Source organism: Ambystoma mexicanum, chromosome 9 (assembly GCF_040938575.1).
Source record: "Ambystoma mexicanum isolate Mex_15411 chromosome 9, UKY_AmexF1_1, whole genome shotgun sequence".
In the NCBI taxonomy this organism is placed as follows: domain Eukaryota; kingdom Metazoa; phylum Chordata; class Amphibia; order Caudata; family Ambystomatidae; genus Ambystoma; species Ambystoma mexicanum.
The window spans coordinates 634145324-634169361 of record NC_090931.1 but is presented as its reverse complement, the minus strand read 5'-3'; the positions used below and the strand labels follow the sequence as shown (position 1 = coordinate 634169361).

The window sequence follows — 24038 nt, the reverse complement described above, 5'->3', positions numbered from 1 at the left end:
GATTGGGTTCCCGTCTATGATGAAGTTGGCGTAATTGTGGTCGAGTTTGGTTAGGTTGGAGGTGCAGCCAAGGATGAGGAGTTCAGTTTTGTCATCATTCAGGCATAGACTGTGCGAAGCCATCCATGCCTGGATGATGAGATACACCTTGTTCACCAAGGCCAAATCCTGGTTGTAATCTCCCGTCAACGGGATGAGGATCTGTGTATCATCGGCGTAGTTAGTGTAGGTGATACCCAGGCCATCTCGATCATCAAACAGGGGCTTTGTGAACATGTTGTACAGAGTGGGGGAGACGCACGAGCCCTGTGGGACTCCACACGTGATGGGGATGGGCTCGGCGGCGGCAGAGGAGGAGAAGACACGCATGGATCTGTTGTTGAGGAATGACTCAATCCAACTGATGGCTCCTTGTGAAAAGTGGGCAGCTGAGTTTAAATGATTACATAGGATTTTATGGTCGACTAGGTCAAATGCCGCGGAGAGGTCTAACAAGAGTAGTAATGCAGTTTTCCCGTTATCTCTAAGGACGTCTATTTGGGCTTTCAGATCTATCAGGGCAGATTCAGTTCCATGTTGGGGTCTGAAGCCGGATTGTCTTATTCCTAGAAGGTGGTTTGTTTCAAGATATTTTTGGATTTGTTGGTATGCTGTCTTGTCTAGTATCTTGAGCAGGAATGGGACGGTGGTGATCGGTCTGTAGTTGGTCGGATGGACGGGTCGAGGGAAGGTTTTTTGAGGAGAGGGAGGACCCAGGATTCTTTAAGGTTAATGGGGACTGTTCCTGAGGAGAAAGAGGCATTGATGAGTCTGGTGATGAATGGCGAGAGGTCTCTTGCCGCATCTTTAATGATTTGTGGGGGGCAGAGGTCACCTTTGCAATTAGAGGGTTTAAGGCCAAGAATGATTTTTTCTACTTCGAGAGTAGAGACTTTGGAAAAGCTGAAGCGAGCAGTGATGGGTGTGTGGTGAGAGGGTTCGAATAGGTGTTGATGGGGTTGGTGAGTTTGGTGAGGGAGTCTTTCTTATTTTGAATTTTTGTTTGAAGGCCAGTGACTTTGTTAATTAGTGCATTTTTTACACTGGTGCACCATAGTTTATTAATGCAGGTATCTGGGATTGTTACTGGGGTTTCCAATTCTTTCAGGATAGTAAATAATTCTCTGGTGCTGGACTTGGATTGTGAGATTCTCTGGTTATAGGATTCTTGTTTGGCCGCTATGATTTCTTTTTTTATAGTTGGCCGTTATTTTGTTAAGCAGTAGTTTGTTATGGGCTGTCGGAGATTGTCTCCAGACTTGTTCCAGTTTGCGCTTTTCCAATCTAAGGGTTTTAAGATGGCTGGAGAACCATTGGTTGAGGTGCTTTTTTGGTTTGGATTTTCTGAGTTTCAGTGGTGCAATGGCGTCTAAAGCTATGTGCATGGTGTTGTTGTAGCCTTCTAGGGTCAATGGGATTAGCATCTTGGAGTTGGCTAATCGTCGGAAGAATGAGCGGGATCAGTTTTTCCACTGTAATATTTCTTTTGCTTCTCGTGGGGATGGCTGTGGCTAGTGCCATGTTGGTTGTGGGGCTTGAGGCCTCAAGTGAGAAGGAGAGGAGATGGTGGTCAGTCCAGGATTGGGGAGTGTTGTTCGTGATTGATACGGCACAGTTGTAGTCTGCTATCCAATCAAGGGTTCTCCCTTTGTTATGGGTAGGGCTGGTTACTTTTTGTGTGAAGCCTAGTTCAGACAAGGTGTTATTGATGAGAGTGGCTTGATTGTCTTTGGGGTCTTTGAAGCCTAAGTTGAAGTCTCCTAAGAGGAGGCATTGTGAGGAGTTTTTTAGGTTGTCGGTAAGGATGGCATTGAGGTCTTCCTCGAACGATCCCAGGGGTCCAGGCGGTCTGTATAGTAAGTAAATGGATATAGTTTGGGAGTTGGCAGTGGGTAACTTGACTAAGTGATTCGCATGAAGGGAAATGTGTAGCGGAGTTGAGTCTAATGTTAAGGTGGGTCTTGGCAATAATGCAGTCTTTGTATTGTCAGGGCCAAGATAGCATGATCACTGACGGTTCAGGGTCACACTTACATCAAAGACCACTTCTAGGAATTCATTATTACCAAAGAAGTAATCGAGTGTGGTCCTATGATTGTTTTGTGCCCATGTGTATTGCCCTGTTGATCCCCTATACCATGGCCATTTACAAGTGTTAAGTACCACGACCTTAGGAAATGTACCCACTTGTCTCCCTTTATATTACCGACTTTTTGCAGCATGTCTCTTCGCTTGGCTACATGTCTGAAAGCTGCGCATCTTGCCCATCTAAGCAGCGCGCATTTAAGTCTCCAGCCAGGAGAATTTGTTGACTTTCATTCTCTTTCCCCCAGTCTGAAAATAAATCCACAAAGAGTGTATTGGCTCTAGAAGCTGTATGTCTGGTGGGATATAGCTGTTTATCAGTAGCATTTTACCCATGTGATTTTTATTCCCGACCCTATTTTGATGTCTTGCATCGCATTACAACCAGGGGTGTTGGGGGGCGAGGGGTGTCGTAATTCAATGTCCTGTCTAACACCTATAATGAAGACCCCATAATGGCGGCCCTTCGCACCTCTCTCTGCCATTACCTGGTACATGTGGAAGCCATCCACGTGCAAGGCAGCATTAAGCCAGGTTTCTTGCAGTAAGAATATCTCATGCATGGCTAAATGGGGCATCAAGCCCTCTTTCTGGATAAGGTGACTGGACCCCCTAGAGTTCTAACTTGCAATACTGTAAGTTCAGGAACCCAGGTCGCACATACATCAGGGGCCTCCTATGTGTCCTCTTTCCTGACTTCCCTGTGTTGTCTCATCCCCAACCTTTGATGTCATCGTATACGGGCTAGCAGACGGAGGGACACTATAGTGTCTTCGATTTGCCAGCAGCCAGCGTTCTTTCTGGCTCTCTGGTTCCTCCTTGGCTTCATGTCTCATTCCATCAGATTTCTCCCTTGGGGGGGGGGGGGCAGCCACAAGGTCAGTCAGTTCAAAGTCCCAGCTCTACAGGGTATCTGCATTAGATTACAACAATAACACCAGAAGTGATGTAGATCTTACCAGAGCCCAATTTGTGTCACTGTTATATTTCGGGAGTGCTATTTGCAGGAGGTCCCTTGTACTGATTCTAGCCAGGTCCAGGATATTCGCAAACATGACCAGCAGTTTTACTCGATTCAGAAAAGGGCTGTTCCAAGGTGGCGATATAGCCTCAATTTTTACGAAGTACTCAACAGGCCGCCTGGCCGCGATGCATGCTGTACACCTCCACCTTGCCCATTCTGCTTTACCTTCATTTCCATATGCACAGTTTTTGGTGTATACACTGGTCTTATCTTGTAATTTTGTGTAGATACATCCAACACTTGATCCTGGTTGGCAGCAAGCTTTTCAATGCCAAGGCAGCCGGTGCCAACAGTGTTTTGGCTGACCTTGTTCAGCAAGGTCGATGTTTTAGACGTCAAGGGGTAATTACTCGCTGTGGTCCATTTGTCCACAGGGCCTCCGAGTGTGCCATCCCCCTGTGCCTTTGTGTACAACCTAAGGGCGGCCGAACTTTGTTCCCCCTTGGCTACGCCCTTTGCAATACTGGTTGTTTGGTCTTTCTGTGGTCTGGTTGGCAATGATACAGTTGTTACTACTTTTGGTGTACCAAACTCATGGTCATTTTTCCCTTGTTGTACTTCACACGTAATTCTTGTTGCTTCTGAGTATTTCATCATTGAGTTTTCGGCGCGTTCTCTTCGTTGCATGCAGCAACAGTCACCAAGTCGTCTAGCCATAATGATGAAGTATCGGTCTCGTAGGTCTTGAACTTAACCCGGGCCTTGTCCTTGGACAAATTAACTGCCAAGACTTCTGTGTTCGATTTCACCCTACATGCCCCATTTGTCTCCAGTTGGTTACCATTTTTGGGTGTATGCCTTCTGTTGTGACTTTCTCGATCAGCATAGGTCGTCTTTGAATTATATGTTCCACCACTTTTGTAGCCAGTACTTTTAATTCCCGTTGGTTTGCTGCTAAAGATGAATACAGGCGAAAGAGTGTGTTTTGCTACTACCGTAGCTATCAATATTTGGGTGGCTTCCTTGGACCCAGGACCTAGTTCACTGTGTGTCCTATCGTATACATTGCTGTCTGAACTTTCATCACCTCAGTACTCCATGCAAGCTGCCAGCGCAGTAAGGTCTGGGCTTGCCGACAGGTTTCCTTCAATGAGGTTACTGCTATGTTCTGTACCTTGCCCCATAGAATTCCGTTTAATGTTATGGCACATTTTAAGTGGTGATCCATTATTGTCTATTGACACTGGGGAACTCAAGCCACCTTTTTCAAACTCATCTGGTCTGCCAATGATATTGCTATTATTGGGCTGCGTCTGTACTTCAAACATAGTGGCATTACTTAGAATATCTCCTTCAGCTGAAGCAGGCGGCTCAGGACTGGGGGACGGTTTGGACTTAAAGATAGCCAGAAAATAACCCGTAATTGGCACTTGAGGGGGGGGGCCTGGCCATTTTCCATTACAGCTGTATCTTTCTTATTCTTTTTCACAAAGAGTACTCCCTTTGTCCCTATTACCGTATCAACTGGACTCCGCGGCCGCTTACCCCCCTTAGCGTGCTACTACGCTGTCCAGCTCTAGTCAGAGCTTTGCCATAATAAAGTATATAACTGGGGGGTGGAATGTTGTAAAGGGTTCCTTAGTAGGGATGTGCCAATGCCAACAGATTGTAAACGGTAAGATGTATTGAGTCCCGCTGATGACAGGAAGGCTAAATGAACGGGCACTTACTCACTTCGATGCGCCAACAGCACTCGTAGAGGCACTCTGAGTGCGTGTGTGCTGCCCCCTGCTTATATCCGGTTCCAGGTAGCGGGGCTTACAGCCATCAGCCAATTATATTGGTGCAAAATCATTCGTCCGCCCGAACATCGTTCATTATCCTTCCTGTATGTCGGCAAGGGAATTATTCAAAACCAAAGCTCGAGAGTAGCAATGCATCAGTGGATTTTCGACAGCCGACCGCACTCTTAGAGGCACTTCTTGCACTTTTGCATTTTACAGCTGAATGCCAACTACAGCATCAAATACTCTGAAATTGCTCTGCTATGGGATTTTAGCCTGTCATTTGGCCTTTTTGTTGTCTGACATTCTTTCTGCCCTCATAGGGCCGGATTTGCCAAATACACCAAGTCCTCTCGAAATAAAACTTCAGCTTTCCTAAGCAAAGAGGCAGTATGTGTTTGTGGCCAGATGTGGGGGCTGTGAGTGTCTAATCCCAGGCCAAAGTATGTCTGTTGCAGGGGATGTGGTGACCAGAGGTTGGACAGCTCCTGCCAGTTTGAATGATGCAGATCATTACAATTGGTGGGCTCAAGGGCGATTCCAGCTTGGATGCTTCTTGCATGCTTGGACTTGGGCATTGGAATCAGAGGTGAGCCTTAGTTCGTGTAACCCTCCAGGGACCTACTGGGCTTTTTCTGCCAGAATTGAATTTCAGTATGGCGCTCCATCGCAGCTTGCCTCTTTCCCTTCCTCCCCTCACCTCCCCACCCCTCCCCGGCATCTATTTCCTGATTGGTGTACCCGCCCTCCTCCCCCGATTGGTGGGACTGGTGTGTGTGTGTGTGTGTGTGTGTGTGTGTGTTTTGCGGGCCGTCGCGCTCCGTCCTCGCCACTTGGGCATTGGAGTCAGAGGAGAGCCTTGGTTCGTGTGACCCTCCTGGGGCCTACTGTGTTTTTTCTGCCGGAATTTGATTTCAGTGCAGTTCTCCAGCGCTGCTTGCCTCCTTCCCTCCCTCCCTCCCTCACATCCCATCCCTCCCGCCCTCCCTCCCTCCCTCCCCTCCTCCCCTCCCTGGCATCCATTTCCTGGTTGGTGTACCCGCCCTCCTCACCTGATTGGTGGGGCTGCTTATCTTAAACCAACCCTTCCAGGGCAGCCCTCTGCCCGGCAGCCCCTGCGGCTAAGGGCCCTAAGGCCAAGGGCGGTTCTAACAGGCGGCTCCAGAAAATGTTAGCAGGTGTACAGAGGGGAAGCCAGTGGCCAGCCGTCAACCATCGACTACAAGGACCAGTAAAGTACAAGTGGCCTTGGTTTAGGAGTAGAGCAACCACTCTACCCTAGAATCCGAGCCACTTAACAACCCCACATTAAATAATGTGTTAATTCCCCACTGCATCTCTCTCTCCCTCCCTCACCCTCAAGTTAGACCAAATTCAAGCAGTGTTTAAAACTGTACTCCTCTGACCTGCTAGGCATAGACCTCCCCTGTCTATACAGGTATCTCAAATTTAGCAGGGTTTCTGTTTTCAAATTGCATTGTATGATTTTTAGATTGCATTGATAGGCCTCTCTCCCACTATACAGGTCTCTCAAATTTAGCAGGGGTTCTGTTTTCAAATTGCATTGTAAGGACTACTTTGGAGTGACACTACGATTAGGGGCTCACGCCTCATAAGATAACAGGGAGTCCTAGCTGGGCCCCTCAAAATCACTTTTAGCTAGTAAATATCCTTAAACCTACATAGGCAGCTCACCGCAGCGAACCGCGTCCGGGAAGATGGGCAGTAAGGACAGCCACTGATAACACCAAACTATATAACCCCCAACCACCTCCACTACCCCTCTCAAGACAGCGACTGAACGGGTCGGCAACACCAGCCAAAAAGGCCAACTACAGATACAGCCCAAACTGGTAGTGGACAACCCCTCACACCCAATACTACACCACAAGACAACCAGACCAAAGCAAAACCAACTCGGCATCAGCAAACAAATCAAGACTAAAACAACTCTCAATCCTAAAATGCTGCGCACACGACCCATACTGAGGGAAAAAAGAAGAAATAACAAACACTCCGGAACAGCAACAAAGAACCACAACTACTGAACGCACCCCCACAGACACGAACAAAAATCGAACCAACACTGTGAGAAGGGACAAATCCCTAACTCCAACCTCGCCGACAACTGGTCACCAGACCAAACCAACCCAACGCTAGAAGCAGCATCATCAAACAACCAACCAAACCACGCATAAGAAGGGTGAACAACACTAGAAACAAAAAAAACATGATCGATGCAATAACACCCTACATCACCAAAACAAGAGGAACTTCCAATCAACACCCACAACACCTGGAAGACGAACCCAATGAAAACAAAAATCCAAGACAGAACCTAGAACTCTTGGACGACACTGACACTCCGGCACCAAGACCTCAACAAGAGATCGACCAGAAAGGAAGCCTCAAAACCAACCAGAAGACGACCCAAACAAGAAAGTCCAAACCAAACTACACCTCCAAACTCCACTGCAATCTAATAAACGCAAGATCTATGTCAAAACACTCAACAGAGATCTTCGACCTACTCGATGACAACAGCATTGACATCCTATTCATAACAGAAACATGGCTGGACGACAACTACAAACTCGCACTCCAAAGCTGCCTTCCAACCAACTTCAAATGCCTATAAATAAACAGGAAAAACAAAAAAGGAGGAGGCATCGTAATAGCATTCAAAGAACACCTGAAAATAAAAACAGAAAAACCGCTCATCATCATCAACTGTGAAGCCATGGTTATACACTTAACAGCGGGCCCAAAAACCAACATCACATTCATCCTGGTATACAGACCACCGACATACGATGCAACCATCGTCGACAACTTCATAGAAGCCATCACCAACATAGCCATCCAGCACGAACATCTAATCATCCTGGGGGACTTCAACATCTGGTTTGAAGACAGTCATGTATTTTAACAAAAGGAAGGAACACTAGCAACTATCTATATAAAACAGTTGGTGTACCCTCAGATAGCGGAATCTCAAAACAGCCACTTAGCAAATATGGGCTACATTCTGTGTTCTGTGTACTCAATAACAAACAGGGTTACCAAAAATATCATTTTTAATATATTATTCTCTTTTAAGCACAAGTAATACAGACGTTTAAAAAACATATATACATCACATACTAATATACATGTTAAAAATTATTCCACATCACAACATCGAAAGTCGCCAAATACTTGATCACAAAACAACAATGGCAACTTAATTATTCTTATTCCCAATTGTGTTAAACAACAGTCATGCCAACTCACTGATTGGACAACTCACCACCATGAAACTACGACAGCTAGTCAAAGGGGCAACACACTCGGCAGGACACAACCTCGATGCAATATGTCAAGGAAAAACTCATCACCACGGCACCGCCGATACAAATTCGTGAACACCCCGCCAACTCAAGTCTACATCCAATCCGCTAAACTCACAACCATCACAAAAAGAAACTGGAAACACATCAACGAAAGCAACCTATTTGAACAACTGGAGATTACCAAACCCTCAACTACAGAGCTAGAGCTAGCTGACCTAGACATGAAAGCAGAGCTACTACACAAATCGATTGCAGATACAATTGACAAGATCGCCCCGGAAAACCCATTCATCCCATCAAAAAAAAGAGCAATGGCAAAATGGTTCACCCCACTATTAAACTCCATGAAAAAAGAAAACAAAAAGATGGAACTGGAATGGAGGAAAGAATACAAACCAGACAAAAAAAAAACACTCTTCCAGAAACAAAGCCACACATACAAGAAGGAAATTCAAAAGGCCAAGAGAAGGCATTATGATGACAGAATCACCAATGCCACCAACACACAAAAAGAAATGTTCAACATCATTAGAGAGATGAGAAACCCACCAGGCTGTGACAATACCCCAACCCCCTCAGAGAAACTATGCAACGACTTGGCAGACCACTTCAAGAAAAAAAAGAAAATCAATGACATCCGACAAACCATACAAAACAGACCAACCAACCACAACACACAACTAAACGAACCCAACACAGAACCACAGCACAAACTCCAAAACTTTCCTGAAATATCAGCAGAGGCATGCGCCATGTTGGTAAAACACAGCAAGAAAGCAGGATCACCCATGGATCCCTGACCCCCCCGGACATCTACAAATCAATCCTAGCACAAGGAACGCCAGCAGAATATTATGGAAACCTTCTTAATCTATCACTAGCAGCAGGAACTGTACCAAGGACCTTCAAATCAGCATATATCAAACCACCTTTAAAAAAAAAGTGGTAACGTAGAAGACCTCTCCAACTACAGGGCGATTTCATACATTCCCTACCCAGCAAAACTCCTTGAAATCTACGTATACAAACTAACCCAAGAACACGTAGAAAAAGACCACCAGCTAGACCAAGCTCAAGTCGGTTTCAGACCCGCAAGAGGAACAGAAACAGCACTACTATCCATCTGGGACGACCTAAAAATGAACGCAGACTCAAACACAACCTCAGCCCTTATTCTACTCGACCTCTCCGCAGCCTTCGACACAGTTGGCCATTACACCCTAACCAAAAGACTAGGCATAACAGACACAGCACTAATCTGGACTAAATAATTCCTAGCAGACAGAACAGAAACCGTGTGGATTAAACCCTTCAAATCCACCCCACAAGTTAACGACTGTGGAGTGCCACAAGGATCCTCACTATCACCACTGTACTTCAACATCTACCATACTCCAGTTATCAGAATCTTCAAAAAATACAACATTACATGCTACAACTACGCAGATGATACTCAAATCATCTACAAAATCGAAGACACCCAAGCCGATCACTCAACCCTAATTGGGTGTCTAACTGGATGAATGCCAACAATCTGAAAATCAACCCAGGAAAGACAGAAATCATGATCATATCCAAAGACCAAGAGAATGAAACTGCCATCCCGTGGCCAACGAAAATGGGAACCGCACCATAACGATCTAAGGTAGTAAAAAATCTGGGAGTCCTGATGGACAACACCCTCACCTTAGAACCACAAATAAAAGCAACAGTCAAGAAATGCTTCTTCCTCCTCCACACGGCAAGAAGAAGCCTACCTTTTCTCTCCTTCACGCACAAAACACTCACAATTGTCGCACTCATCATGTCAAGAATCGACTATAACAGCCTATACCTCGGAATACCACAATACCTCCTGAAGAAACTACAACAGATCCAAAATACAGCAGCCAGACTACTCCTCGAGCTATCCAGAAGAGACCACATCACTCCTGCCCTAAAAACACCACACTGGCTCCTAGTAAAACATTGCATCACCTTCAAAGCAATGTGCATAATGCACAGGGCAATCAGTGGACAAGGAGCAGAATTCCTACAAAAGAAAATCTACAAGCCAACGAGACTCCTCAGGTCAAGCAAGAAAATCCTCCAGGAACAAAAACCTTACCTTAAGAAAAAACTTGAGGCACCTCCTTCTACCACTTAGCCACAAAAACCTGGAACAACATCCCAAAAGAAATAAACACCAAAGATCACCTAAAATTCAGGATATACTAAAAACCTGGCTCTTCACCACCACATACTCAAAGTGAAAACCAAAACAACAGAAAGCAAAAAGGATGACTAAACACCCGGAACCGACTAAGAAACTCCAAACCCCAACTAGACCGGTAACGCCAAGTCAGATAGAACACAAGCAACACCCATTAAGACAGAATCAACAACCCCAGCCAATCCCAGCCAACATCCTCACTCACCCCATAATTGCTACCAGGTACCACAGTGTTATAGAGTTTTCTACATATTAGCAATCACCACACTCGAACTGAGTTGTGGACATTAGCAGGTACACTGGCATTATGAGTGGAAAAGGAAGGCAGGTAAGGTTATGAAGGCATTAGATGGAATTGGAGGCCAGATGTGAAAGGGACTGAGTACCGGAGAAGCCCAGATCAGGACAGAGGCGCAGAAATGCTCCCACACCCCATCTGGGGAGATTACGCAAACATAGCGTCTCACTTCGAGAAAGAAATACCAACTTACCAATCCACTAACAATTTCCCCCTCTGCATACACCTCTAAACTCCAAAGCAAACGCAACCACAAACCTACAGCACAACAAACCGCACAAACTTCCCTACATTGCAACAACAAAACAAAAAACACACAGACTCACACAACAGAACATGACGACTACCGGCCGCAAACACCCCAGGCCCAGCCAACGGACCCACCAGGCTGAGGCCGCCAACAGCACATCACTGCTCTCTTGCACTTTTCCAGCTTCCTCCCACCAACTCCCCCTCCCTTTTTTCCCCTCTTTCAGAGCCATAAGAGCGCCAGGGGACCACTCTGGTGGCGATAGTGCGCGGCACAAATGTCCATTAACAACATTAACATCCCGGATAAACAGACTTACTGCAGAGATTGTTGGTTGAGACAAGACCAATACGAAGAGGAGCATCCTGCTGAAGACCCATAACTCGTCATCCTGCTCTTTTTCAGATCACCACAAGGCCTTCATCAGTGCCTCAGTCCCTGGACCAGTGGGATCAACCAACTGTCCAGTGTCTAGAAACGATCCATTGGAACACGGAACCGCTTACTAGCCGTACCCAAAACACAATGCCGAAAGGGACCTCTAAATCCGAGACCCTTGGACTTCCATCATTGGAATTAAGGCATGAGAAAAGGAGACAACTATTTCAGCAACTTCTATGGTGGTCCCGACTGAATCTGAGTACAGGAGGTGAGTAAACATACCTGCTCCTCCCACCACCAACCTCCATAGGGTTTAACAGTTAAGTTATTGCCCTACATCTCTCTTGCCTGAATGCGATTGGTGGAGTTCTGGTCAAGGATCCTTCACAGGTCTTACCCTAAGGAAGTTGGATTGGGAGAATGTCTGCTAAGAACATTTCTTCAAATGTTCCTTAACTTATAAATTACCTCTTGGCTTTGCCAACTCGTGTTTATACTCTTAAAGACTACAAGCCTTCTGAAGAGAAATGCATTGGGATATGCGACTCCAGGGTACAAGGCCCCCTCTTTTGTAGCTATGGAAAGACATTTTAAGGTGCAGAACCTTATACTTTTAGGTTGTTTATGGTGTTTCTAACTCCTTTAATTTTCACATATTAATTCTCTAACCGATTACTTACCTGGTTCTTTTTATTCACTTGCTTTGCTATCCTACAGTATTCGTAAACTGATCTAAAGTAAAGTGTTAGTCCCCCTAGGAGAGCACAGCAAACGTTAATGTGTAAATAATAATTTTGAATGTTTTCGTGTGTTACTTATCTGTGGCTTTTCATTGCTAAGAGTTTGTCTAAGGCCTAAATAAATAATTATTTGTATAGATTCTGCCTAACTTGTATTACTCAGAGTGCTCCATGTGTGCTTAATGGAACCCTTCAACACTCACACTTCCCAAGTCTAAGCCTGGCTGCTCAGTCACATTACCCAGATAGAGGTTGCCTAGACAGTATCTACACCTGTTCAACAGAACAGGGTGGTGTGAGGGGCCAGACACAAAGTTGTCATGTTATCGTTTAAAGACTTATTAACATAAAAGGGTTGGGAAAATGCATCTCTGATCCCGCTCTAAGAGGAACTTTTCTAACTAAAACCAAAAACCAAGGATGCGTCTGTCAGGATGTCGGAAATCAAAATCGTCCTGGTGTCTAAACGTTCTATCCTGACCCTCACACTATAAACCAAATAATAAAGTGAGAAGGGAAATGTCTTTAATCTGGTGTTTGCAAAAAGTGTTCATAAATGAAAATAGAACAGCTCCAACATAAAGGTTCCACAAGGTAATAGAAACTTGGTACCAGGAGGGGTTTCCCTTCCCCTGGATTCTTTAAAGGTATGGCAATGTTTCTTGGTCCAACAGTTGTTTGCGTCTTTTCTTGGCCCACAACAATCCTGTTCGGTACAAAGCTGGTTAGCCTCGTAATTCCTTCTTTTAAAAAGCTCCTTTTTTGTTCAACATACACTGTACTTTCTTGTGACTTGTTGTAGGTTTTCAGTTGCCTGGTTTACACACCTGCCAGACAGATATATGACTATATATATATATATATATATATATAGTCGTGTTTGTAGTGTGCCCTTTTGACCCGCAAACATTCTTATTTCCGTTTCTGCAGTTTTACAATGTTCAAACTGTGTTTGTCGCGGTTGCCGAAAAAAGGTCCCAGCGTCCATAATTTTTGGTTGGGCTGAGTCACTGGCTCTGTGTAGCATCTTCGATCCTGTTCGCTCTTATGCAGCATAGCTTTTCCACCTGCTTTCAACTGTGGACTGCTTTGAAGTTTCTCCGGCTTCTCTCACAGCTCTGCTCATGCACACCTGCATTCCTTCAGGTCCCGATGAGGGTAACGCTGCTTACACCAGTTGCCCAACGGCCAGGAATATTCTTGTGGTTCCTGCCATCTGCACGGCACGTCTTGCTCGCTCAACATTACTTTCCCTCTCTGCTCTGCTGGCAAGTCCCTTTTCTCCGCCACACCAGCTCGTGCCTCCAGCTTCCACACGCCTCCGAGGGAGATGCAATGTCTTCTCCTGATCAGCTGCCAATAGTTTGGTTTCCATCTTTAAATGTCCAGCGCACCAGTGCTTTTTGAAAACAACTAGCACGCTTATTGAGCTTGATGCTACTTCTGCTCTGCATCATTTCCTTAATCCTGCTCGTCCCAGTATTTGTGGTTGTGGGAATTGGAGTCCATTGATGTCAACTGATGCATAGTTCCTGGAGAATCTCTCTCCATGGTTCCATATGAAAAAAACAGTTCTATATGAAGGGGAATTAGAACTGAAAAAGGTATTCTTGGAGCTTTTACTTTTTACACCAGAGGTGTGAGTTTGGTCTAGACGGTGTTGGGAAAAATGTCTCTATTTTCCCTAAAAGGGGAACAGATGCATGGCATTAGGGTATTAAGTATCATAGGGTCTCTTCCATAGGCAGGTGGGGGATACCATGTCTCATCCAATGATGCCATGACATTCCCCTGGGGTTGTCTCCTGCCATTTGATCCTCCCTCATACAACCACCCTGAGGGTCAGGATCAGATAGCAACTGCCGTCCCCTGGCCACATGGGAGGAGCTCACCGTCGGGGAATCTGTGATGACTCCACTAGATTCATCACAGTGGCCTCTCTGGATCTGTGAACAGGGCCGATTATGAAAATCCATCTCAACACTGGTTCTTCCGGATCACATCCCAGCGTTTGGTAGAGTACTGAAACAGAGTCTCTGCTTTTATCAGCCAGAGGTTGGGGCTGACCCCATCATGCAATCAGGCACACATATGCTATTCAATCGTTTAACATCCAACCATTGATATATGGCATTTATATCGCGCCTGTAAACAAGTGTTTCTAGGCGCCACAAGACAAGGGAGGGAGACCAGGAAAACGATCCTACTAGGCCTTGTGTCATTCGCAACATGCAAGTGTGCCAATGAGAAGTGCAAGGGGAAGGCAGAGGGGAAGTGCAAGGGAGAGGCGATGTGCGAACAGGGCATCTGGCTGTGAGTAAGTGTAGCCAGAGCAGCACAGCTCTAGGTAAGTGCTATGAGGCAGGGGGGCTTTAAGCGTTACAGTTTACAGCCCCTAAGTGCGTGGTAGGCCAGGAGGCAGAGCAAGGAAGATATGTCAAGGAAGAGCCTGTTGACCACATTTAAGCAGGCACACCAACCAGAAGTACCTTTGTTAGCACATGGCAAGAGCTCATGTCAGGAATGACCCGAAATGGTCATTCCCAGTCGCCACACACAAAAAGAAAAAAGTACAGTTGCCAGGTTACTGGATTTAAACAAACCAGAGCCACCATTTTAGAATCTCTTGGTGTGCAAGAAAGGGTCCATGTGTTTATCGCATATGGCCATACATGGTACATCCATAACGAAAGGTAACACTGCAGCCAACCAGAACCTGGGCACACTGCCTGGGCGAGGTTACTCTCACCCAGGGAAACAAAATTGCATCATTGTGAAAGCCCCCAATTCAGGGAACAAAAGGGCAAAATGGCTCTCAAAGGGGAACATACATTACAGAGTTGCGTCTCTAGCAAGACTTGGATGTTGCTCATTGGTGAAAAAGAGTGAGGTAATCACACCAACAAAGTGAGTAAAAATTCAGGTGACTCATAAAAGGAGCAGAAAGTGGCTATTCTACATTGCAGAACTGCCCCTGAGTGCTAGCAAGTTCAAATCAGTTTGTTAGCAAACAATGTCTTGCCTCAACCATTATGAAGAACTAGTGGAGTTCCAAGTGCAGGCAGCATTAGGAGCAAGCGCCATGGCTGAATGGCTAACAAAGTTGTACACTGGATTCTTTAAAGCATGCAATGTACAGGAATGCCTCCAATATTGGCACCCTCTCAACCTTTTATTTTTCACACTGGTCTTTAATGTTTCTAAGATGTGCAGAGTGTAATACTGCTGATGCCTGCACAGTACCAATGATATGCATTGAAATAAACACATGATTGAATTAAAATGTTTATGCCGTGTGAGTATTAATAGCCTTCAATAAAAGGTGGAAGGAATGGCTAGTCAACTGCACTTACCTCCGAGGCCACATTGTCGTTTATGACGATATTCCCAATCTGGTCAAGCAGCTGAGCCAAGGAGGTCAGAGTTGTTGTCACAGTGGCTATGTTTTCGACAGTCCGGGTCCACAGCAGGCGATCTAGTTCCCAGTCTGACAAGCCCTCATTACCCGGACTCTCCATTCGGAAATCTTCTGGGGTTGACACTTTTGCAATTCCAAAAAGTAACCTGTTATAAATATAGGTGGAGAGTGGAAGATTACGAAAAGGGAAAATACAAAATGGCACATAGACCATTAACTGAGTTGTATGGCAAGCAAAGATCACCCCTTGCAGAATGTGTAAAGGAATGGTCTGGAAACTTGAGAGGAGATTTTTAAATGAATCTTCGTATACATCACTGCTTGTCTGTACCCCTAGAGACAATGCCTTACTTATTTTCTCTACATCGGTTATTCTTTTTAAAGAAACACCTTATAGGGCGAGCCCTAAACATAAAACAAACTAATGCAAAAGGGACATTTCAGAACATGTTTATTGAAATTCTCAAGTTTGTGTTCAGGGAGAATCTGTTAAATAATGGCTCTTCAGTGCACGCAATCAGGATCGGTCAGTGACCTCAAGTGACTATACAGAAAATTGAGCTCTGTAGTGAGGCAGAAAGGTCACATATAAGCAAAATGATTGCAGAAGTAAAACATTTGAATAGAACAGTTTAGAAACCAAAACCAGGTTAGACCATATCAAAAGGAGGTAGAGCCTTTCCATGACTTGGTGCAAAGTTGTGGAACTGCCCCGGTTATATTCCACCAAGACCCTATCCATCTTAAATTCACGAAGAAATTGACAATATGTCTGTCTTTTCTGGCACTACTTCTACCACCCTGTGACCTGTGACAGCTGACTGTGGCCATCGTGCTCTTTCACTCTGAGGCAGAAAGTGTGCTGCAAGAGTGAAAATAAAAGGAAATCCACATTATAATTGAATTATGAAATACACAGTGTCTCATGTTCCGACTTTGGTTTTCTAGGCTTGAGCAATGTAAGATCAAGAGTAAGACTCGGACACGTTATGTTCAGTGTTGGTTATAGACTTATTTTCAAAATGATAAGCAGGTTGGGGGAAATCCCATCTATCCCTGACTCTAAAAGGGGGTTCCCTGCCTCAACAAAACTAAGGAACGTTTGTGTCAGGATGTTAAGAAAAGAGCGTCCTCCCTCCAAACCCTAATCTGACCCTTACACTCTAAACTTAATATAATGTTAACAAGGGAATTTCTATAAGCTATGTTTTGGTAGCTTTCCTTCAGAGTACGAAAACATAAAAAACAAAAGTGTAGAAAAGAAAGAAATAAAAGTTCCACCAGGAAAAGTGGTCTCCCTTCCCCTAGATTTCCTCTGGTAATTAACAAGTCACTTGGTCACAGTTTACACTTGTTCAAGAGGGATAACTCTACCCTTCCAAGGCTTAGCTTTACAAGTTCAGTGGGAACGGCCTCTCCATTGAGCTTCTCCACGTGTTTAGGTTTATACACTTTCTCAAAGGAAAGGATCCCCTTTTTCTTGGCTCCTCTTCACCACACTGTTCAATACTTTACTCTTTGTGTTCACAACTTTTAAAGGGTACAAATCTTCCCATGATTTTCCTTCATACATGTTATTCTCTTATTGTTCAGCTACTCCTATTCAGTTCTTTGATTAGTTTTAGTTGGCTACTATTCTTCCCTTCTCCATTAGCGGTTCTGTTTTTGTATATCCGGGCTATACTCTCCTGCAAGGGTATTTGTGACTTTCTCCTCAGTCCTCTCATTTTTATACTTATTTCTCGCAGTTTCACAATTCCACATTCACTTTGCTTCTTACTCCTGGTTTACTCTCCTGCCAGGATGTCCCATTACGCTTTCATATCTTTTAAGTTTACTTCTCTTATTACCACTGGTTTACTCTCCTACCAGGATATTAAATAAACAAGTCTTGGTCTTTCTCTCATGGGTGCGAGTCCCAGACTCACTGTGAACCTAGTTCACTAACCCACCAGGGCTTCTCCAGTCTCCAATCACTTTCTCTTTTTATCCACGATATTGGTCACTGACCTTTGTTTAGCAAAGTTAGCCTCAGTTTTCACTCGTCCTTTCAAACATTGGGTTTCTGCCCCTTTTACTTTATATTAACTTCTCTTTTGAAGCATCGGGTCACTGACCCGTTTTCAATATTGTAATTCCTTCAAATGTTTCACTTTGCCTCGCTCACACTGTTTAGATGACATCACATACTTTCAGACGCTCTGGTAACCCATTGGCTTTCTCTGGGCGGCTTCTGTGTCCCTCATATCTCTCCTTCTCCGTCTGCTCCAGTTTGCAGTTTCGGTGCAAGTCCCATTAGCAGGTGACTCTTGTGTTGCTTTATTCTGTTGCATACAGCTCCCGCTGCCTCAGGCTCTTGAGCGGTGAGCTTCCTTTGTTCCACTTTTCTGCGCATCGTTTGGGTCAGCCTCCGTGCTGCTTGAACAGCTTGTTCACCTCCAGCGTTCTGAACCGTGGCAGAACAAGTTACCATCAAACTTGCCTTTCTCATAAGTTTGTCAGCAGTGGCAGCTTTAATCTTCCCGGCATGGTTTAGCAATTTCCATAGACTAAACCGCAGCATTGGCTTACCACTTCTGGTCATCTTGTTTGCTCCATCACTCTTCCTCGTCTCAGTACAAAAGGGGGTGGGCGTGGGCGGATAAGGTGATTGACCCTGAACATCTGGATCTTCTTCATCACAATATGTTGTATGGGCACATGGATGTCATTCAAAATTATGGCTGCAAGATTATTTTGGTCTAGTATTTTCTTGTCTCTCTGGAGTTTGTTTTCTCCTATGTGATCCTCCCACAGATAGCCACCCACAAGATCAAGTATCTTCTGCCTTTCCCTAGCCACGTAGGCGAAGCTTCCCTCCAGAGAATCAGCGTCATAACCTTAACCCCTGGCCAGGACACTCGGGGCCTCTGGCCCTCGCCATGGTATTTCAGCAAAGCCCCAAGGGCCCAATCATGCCCCTTTCGGGTACCCTGGAGCCTCCTGGCGCCAGGCTCATATGGTAGGTGAAGTTTCCATTGGGCAGTGGACCAACATGACTGCCCCCACAAGGATCAATGTGGAAATGCAGCATGCAGTCTAGCATCCAGGGCGTGGCCCGCCCGAAGACACCTCGGATACCTGCTGGCTATTTAAAACCACGCCCAACTGGAGGCACGCGCTTCGCGTTATTCTGCTCTTGCAGCATGACGTTCACCGTGCCCTGCTCAGCATCTTTGGCCTGCATGGGCGAGAGAAGAAGAAGAAGAACCACGTTGTTATCCTTACCTGCTCAGCATCCAGCTCCTCTAATAATCCGGAGTCTTCCCTGGAATTCGTTATCTTCATCCAGCAACACCCTAAGGAAAATAGACGAGAAGAAGACAATTAGTAAGTGACAATTCATCCGCTCCATCATCGCCAGGCTTCACTTACTTCCCAAACTCTCCATGGAAGTCTACCGCAGAATGGATACTATCCATCTGGCATCTTGTTCCATCTTCCAGGAGTCTTTGGCGACCTGCAATGAACAACAGCACAGGTTAGCCACTTCAAATGACGCTCATAGCGCCACGCCTTGCGTTTACTTACCTCCTCGAGCTTAGCCCTCTACATCAGCTCGACATCTCCATCATCCCTTCCGCATCTGCAAGAAAGACGGCAAAGGTTATTCAGGGCAACCACAATTACAGACATTCATTCTTAATCATCATACGAGAGACTTACCTAAAGAGTGGAGTCGCAGCCGGTCTGGACTCCAGGGCCACGCCAGTGAAGTAACTCGACGGATCGGTGCCCAGCGACGACACGCCCCTGCTCTACACGGCAGGACGGAGAGCGCACTTTAACGAATACCAAGGTGAGAAGGGCTCCCAGGGAGGCATCATCGGGGGAGCACGGGGAAGGTGGGCTCTGAGAAAGAGTGAGGGTTGTAGCTAAACCGAACTCCTGTTTTCCAGAACTGGCCCTCAGCAGCGCAAGCCCTGGGGAAGGTGCAGCGGTCCCAGAAGCATTCCAGACCAGTCAGTGGCGTCCCTGTGGATACAAGGTGAGCGTTACAATCAGTGATGATGTAACTAGATTCGTCACAGCAATGAGATCCCATAATTCCTATGGAGTTAACATTGTTCTAGGTCATTAAAAAAAAACATTTAGATACCCTCTGAAGGGTATCTTGAGAGGCAGGAAAACTATTGTGGATCAACACAGATTTTGAGAAAGGATAAACGTTGGGGAATTTAGCATTGAGAAATTTACAACAACTGCTGTGGCTCATTCAGTGGAGAATGCTTGGGAATCTTAGAGAAATCATGAAAGGAACTAGTAACCAGTGGTAGCATCTCTTGGTAGTTGAACTCAGCCACATTTCTTACAATTGGAGAACTTGACTAATGTGAAGGCATCATGAAGTAGACACAGACAACAGGTTCAAGATTGGTTCTCAAAAGTATTTTTAACTTAAAAAGCAGGATGGAGCAAGGCCTAACCTGCCCTAAACTAAGGTGGGATTTCCATACCTAAAGAAAACCAAGGACATTCCGTCAGGAAGTCCAAATCAAATGGCTGTCTGTGTCCAGAACCTATACTTGCCCTCACATCTAACTGTATACAATGTGTAGGGATGTCAGCATCAACATGAATAGTGTTCAAAATAAAGTTCAGAGCTTCTTCCTGCTCTTGGCTTGTAATCAGCTTCCATTTCCCTAAGTTCAAAACAGTTCACGAGGTATCAGGGTTCCCTTCCCCAAGAGCTCAAGTCTTTCAGCTCTTCCAAAAGAAACACCACATCTTCCAGCTTTTCAAAAACACCACAATTCCTTGGGATACTTCCCAGTTGTTCCGATATCAGTACTTTTCACTAGTTCACATAGGCAGTTGTTTCTTGACTTCAACACCACATAAGAGGTTGTTGCAAAACACAAGCTTCTTTATGGATACTTTCATTGAATTTTCCATGCAGAGGGGCATTGTCTAGGCACAGTTGTCAAACCACCCTGTCCACCCATTACAAGTCACACAACTAATGCCCCTTCTTGACTGCTTTCCATCACAATTGGCCACGGCTTTCCTTTGACAGTGAGGCTTGGTTTATTCACCAGCGACATTAAAGGCAGGTTTAATTGGGGGCAGACCCCACCCCCCCCCGCACCCTTCGGGATATGAGGACGATGCGTACTGTGGGGGGGAACAAGATGAAACGTGCGCTGGGCCAAAGGCCCTCAAACTAAGAACTGTCTGCTGGTTCCAACCCTCACGTCGCCACCCGCTTCTGGATCAGAGCACTGGTGGGGTGCGGGGTGCCGGCTTTGCCTCTCTGATGCAGCTGGGCCAGCAAGACGGAGCGCCGGCCTGCCTGGCCCCAGCTTTCAAGCACGAAGATGCACATGTGAGCATGTTGCCCGACTACGCCGCACTGGCGTTCCAGGGGCACTCCTCCGTTTAATCGTACAGAGCAGTGAGGACACCGCAGGGCTCCTCATCGCCATGCCCCTACACTATGCGCTCAGTTTCATGCGCACAATACAAGGAACATCGGTGCACTGGAGTGGGCAACAGCTCACAGCCAGTCATGCTTTCCTCCAACTTTTAAGACATCTCTAATGTATTATTGCAGCACACAACACTTTCTGTGCGGTGTTGCTCTGCTCTGCTCCTACTGACATTTGCCTTTGCCGGGCTCCCATTGGGAAGCCTGCCTGAAGGTCCCAGCATGTCTCGGAGGAGAGGAAGCTGGGAGTACACCGAAATTCTGCAAGTCATTGTCCTCCAGTATGTCTGCTTGAATCCAGTTCTGACTGGGAGGATTGCTGTCCCCTTGAGACAGCCACCTCCCAAAGTTTAAATGTTGCATGACTGCCGATTGACTGGGTTCCTGCATTAAGACGAGGGTCCTGTAGCAGAATGATAAAGTCGACCCATGGAATGAAGAAACTGAGGAAGGACGATGTCTGCAGCCACCTCCAGTGACCGTCATTGACTGCTGAGTGACCACTGCTGCTCCAACCGCCTCTTCTGGTCGACAGGGAGATCCAGACCAGACGATTTCCTCCCCTGGACTAGTGAGCCTATCCAGTATCGAGACAGCCTGCATGCTGAGCCGTCCCTCAAAGAGCTGTGACAGTCGGGGGCTGCAATTTCGCAATATCCTGGGGCCTGGACTTGGACACTGGGCTGTGCATAGTCTCCCGAAGCACGGTTTCGGCTGGTACTTCGTGGGCATCCTGCTGGGCATACAGTGACTCTGAGATGTCTCCCGTTCCAAGTTGGGGACTAAGAATTCGAGAGAAGCCTACCAAGTAACAACAGTCACTGAACCAAAGCCTGTTTGTTTGTTTATTTAGTATGGCACGCAAAACCCAGAGGTAACAGGGCGCAACAGAGAGCAGGAAGGTAGGATTATATAAAAACTTAGTTGCAGGATAAGGCACACATAAAAAAGAAGCATAGCATTACATTGCGTGGAATGTGCATATATGCATATAGTTAATACATTTCTTACATATTTACATATTTAATGCTGTGCATAGCAGTCAGGTTTGAACAAGGGCATGGGCAGGTGAGATGGCAGGGTTAGTCATGGGGATCATTGGACCGCAACCAAGTGAGGATGCTTCGCCTGAAGCTATAGTCGGATTGGTCTGTCCTAATGTTGAGTGGGAGGGCGTTCCAATGGTGGGGTGCCAAGACAGGGAAGCTACTGCCGCCGTTTTTTTGTTGTCTGAAATTGGGTACCTGCAGGCAGTAAGAGTTAATCGATCTGGTGGGGCGGGTGGAGGTTTATTTCTTTATTCTTGATGCGAGATAGGGGGGGGGGACTGCGTTGTTTAAGCATTTGAAAGTGAGTGATGCCACTTTGAGAGAGATGCCGTCAGAGATTTTGAGCGATTTGTGTGCGCTCCTTTTGTTGGAAATGTGTTCCTTGGAGGGTAGGTTAAGGGCTGTTCTGAGAGCGTTATTTTGTAGTGTCTGTAGTTGGTTGGTTATGTATTTTTTGGCTCCTAGGTACATGGCATTACAATAGTCAAGCCTGGATAGTATTAGGGCATTGGCAATGATGATGCAGCTAGCTTGGGTGAGGAAGGCTCTACTTGCCCTGATTAGCTTGCATGTGTAGGTGGTAGAGGATGCTAGTGAGTTGACTTGTTTTTTTAGTGACATGGTTGCATCAAGGTGAAAGCCTAGCGTTTTCACTGTTTTGGCCACTGTGATGGTGTTGCCATCAATGTTGAAGGCCTTATAGTTGGAGCCGAGTTTTTTAGATTAGTGTTGGATACAATGAGCAGGATTTCGGTTTTCTCATCATTCAGGCATAAGCCGTGTGTGGGCATCCGTGCCTGAATGATGAGATATATTTTGTTTACCAAGGCCGTATCAGAGTCGAAGTTGCCCGAAAGGGGTATGAGGATCTGGGTGTCATCTGCATAATTAGTATATGAGACACCCAGTCTGTCCAACTTGTCAAATAGGGGCTTGTTAAAGATGTTGTAGAGGGTGGGAGAGACGCAGGAGCCCTGGGGTACCCTGCAAGTTATTTTGATGGGGTCTGCTGAGGCTATGGTAGAGAAGACCCTCATGGTTCGATTGTCCAAGAATGATTTGATCTAGGCTATGGCCTCTTTCGAGAAGTGGGCAGCTGAGGCCAGGTGTTCGCACAGGACTGCGTGATCCACCAGGTCGAACGCTGCCGACAGGTCGAGGAGGAGTAACATGGCGGTGTTCCCTTTGTCGTTAATCTCATTGATCTGGGTTCTAAGATCGATTAGGGCTGTCTCAGTACCATGCTGCGGTCTGAAGACCGATTGGCGGGTGCCTAATAGTTTGTGAGTTTCAAGATATTGCTGAATTTGCAGGTATGCTACTCTGTCTATCATCTTTAACAGGAATGGCACCGTGGTGATGGGTCTGTAATTGGTTGGAATGGCGGGGTCTAGGGTTTGCTTCTTGAGGAGAGGCAGGACCCAAGATTTTTTGCGGTTGCTTGGTATGGTGTTGGAAGAGAAGGATGCATTGATCTGCTTGGTTACAAAGGTGGCTAGGTCCCTGGCAGCATCCTTGATATCTGGGGAGCGCAGTTGTCTCCTTTGCAGTTAGATGGTTTAAGTGAGGCTATAACTCTTTCTGTTTCTGGGATAGATATTTTGGTGAACCTGAAGAGATTCTGGCCTGGAGGGTTGGTTGCTTTGGCGTGGTTGCTGGGAGATGCTTCATTAGTGGTGAGGGAGTCTTTTTTTAGTGCGATTTTAGTTTGGAGAGTTTTGATTTTATTAGTTAGGGCGTTTTGGACGCTGGTGCACCATACTTTGTCATTAATTACGTTGTCTGGTGGGGGTATGGGGGATTCTAGTTCCCTTAGTATGGCAAATAGTTCTCTGGTGTTGGAGCTAGATTTTTCTATTCTTTAATTGAAGAGATTCTTTTTGGTGAGCATAATTTCTTCTTTATAGTTTTTTGCGAAACGTTTAAGTTGTGATTTGTTCTCTTCTGTAGGGGAATTGCGCCATTGGGTTTCAAGTTTCCTTTTGTGCAATCTAAGTTCTTTCAGATGTGGGGTGAACC

General features: G+C 45.8%; 1 protein-coding gene across 1 annotated transcript in view; it reads right to left on the bottom strand.

Moving 5' to 3' along the window:
- Nucleotides 1-24038, bottom strand: part of PIGS (phosphatidylinositol glycan anchor biosynthesis class S) — a 282891-nt gene that overhangs the window by 87211 nt on the left and 171642 nt on the right. The window contains exon 11 of the mRNA XM_069615337.1: nt 15439-15649. Coding sequence (XP_069471438.1) covers nt 15439-15649 — 211 coding nt within the window. The remainder of the gene's footprint in view (nt 1-15438; nt 15650-24038) is intronic.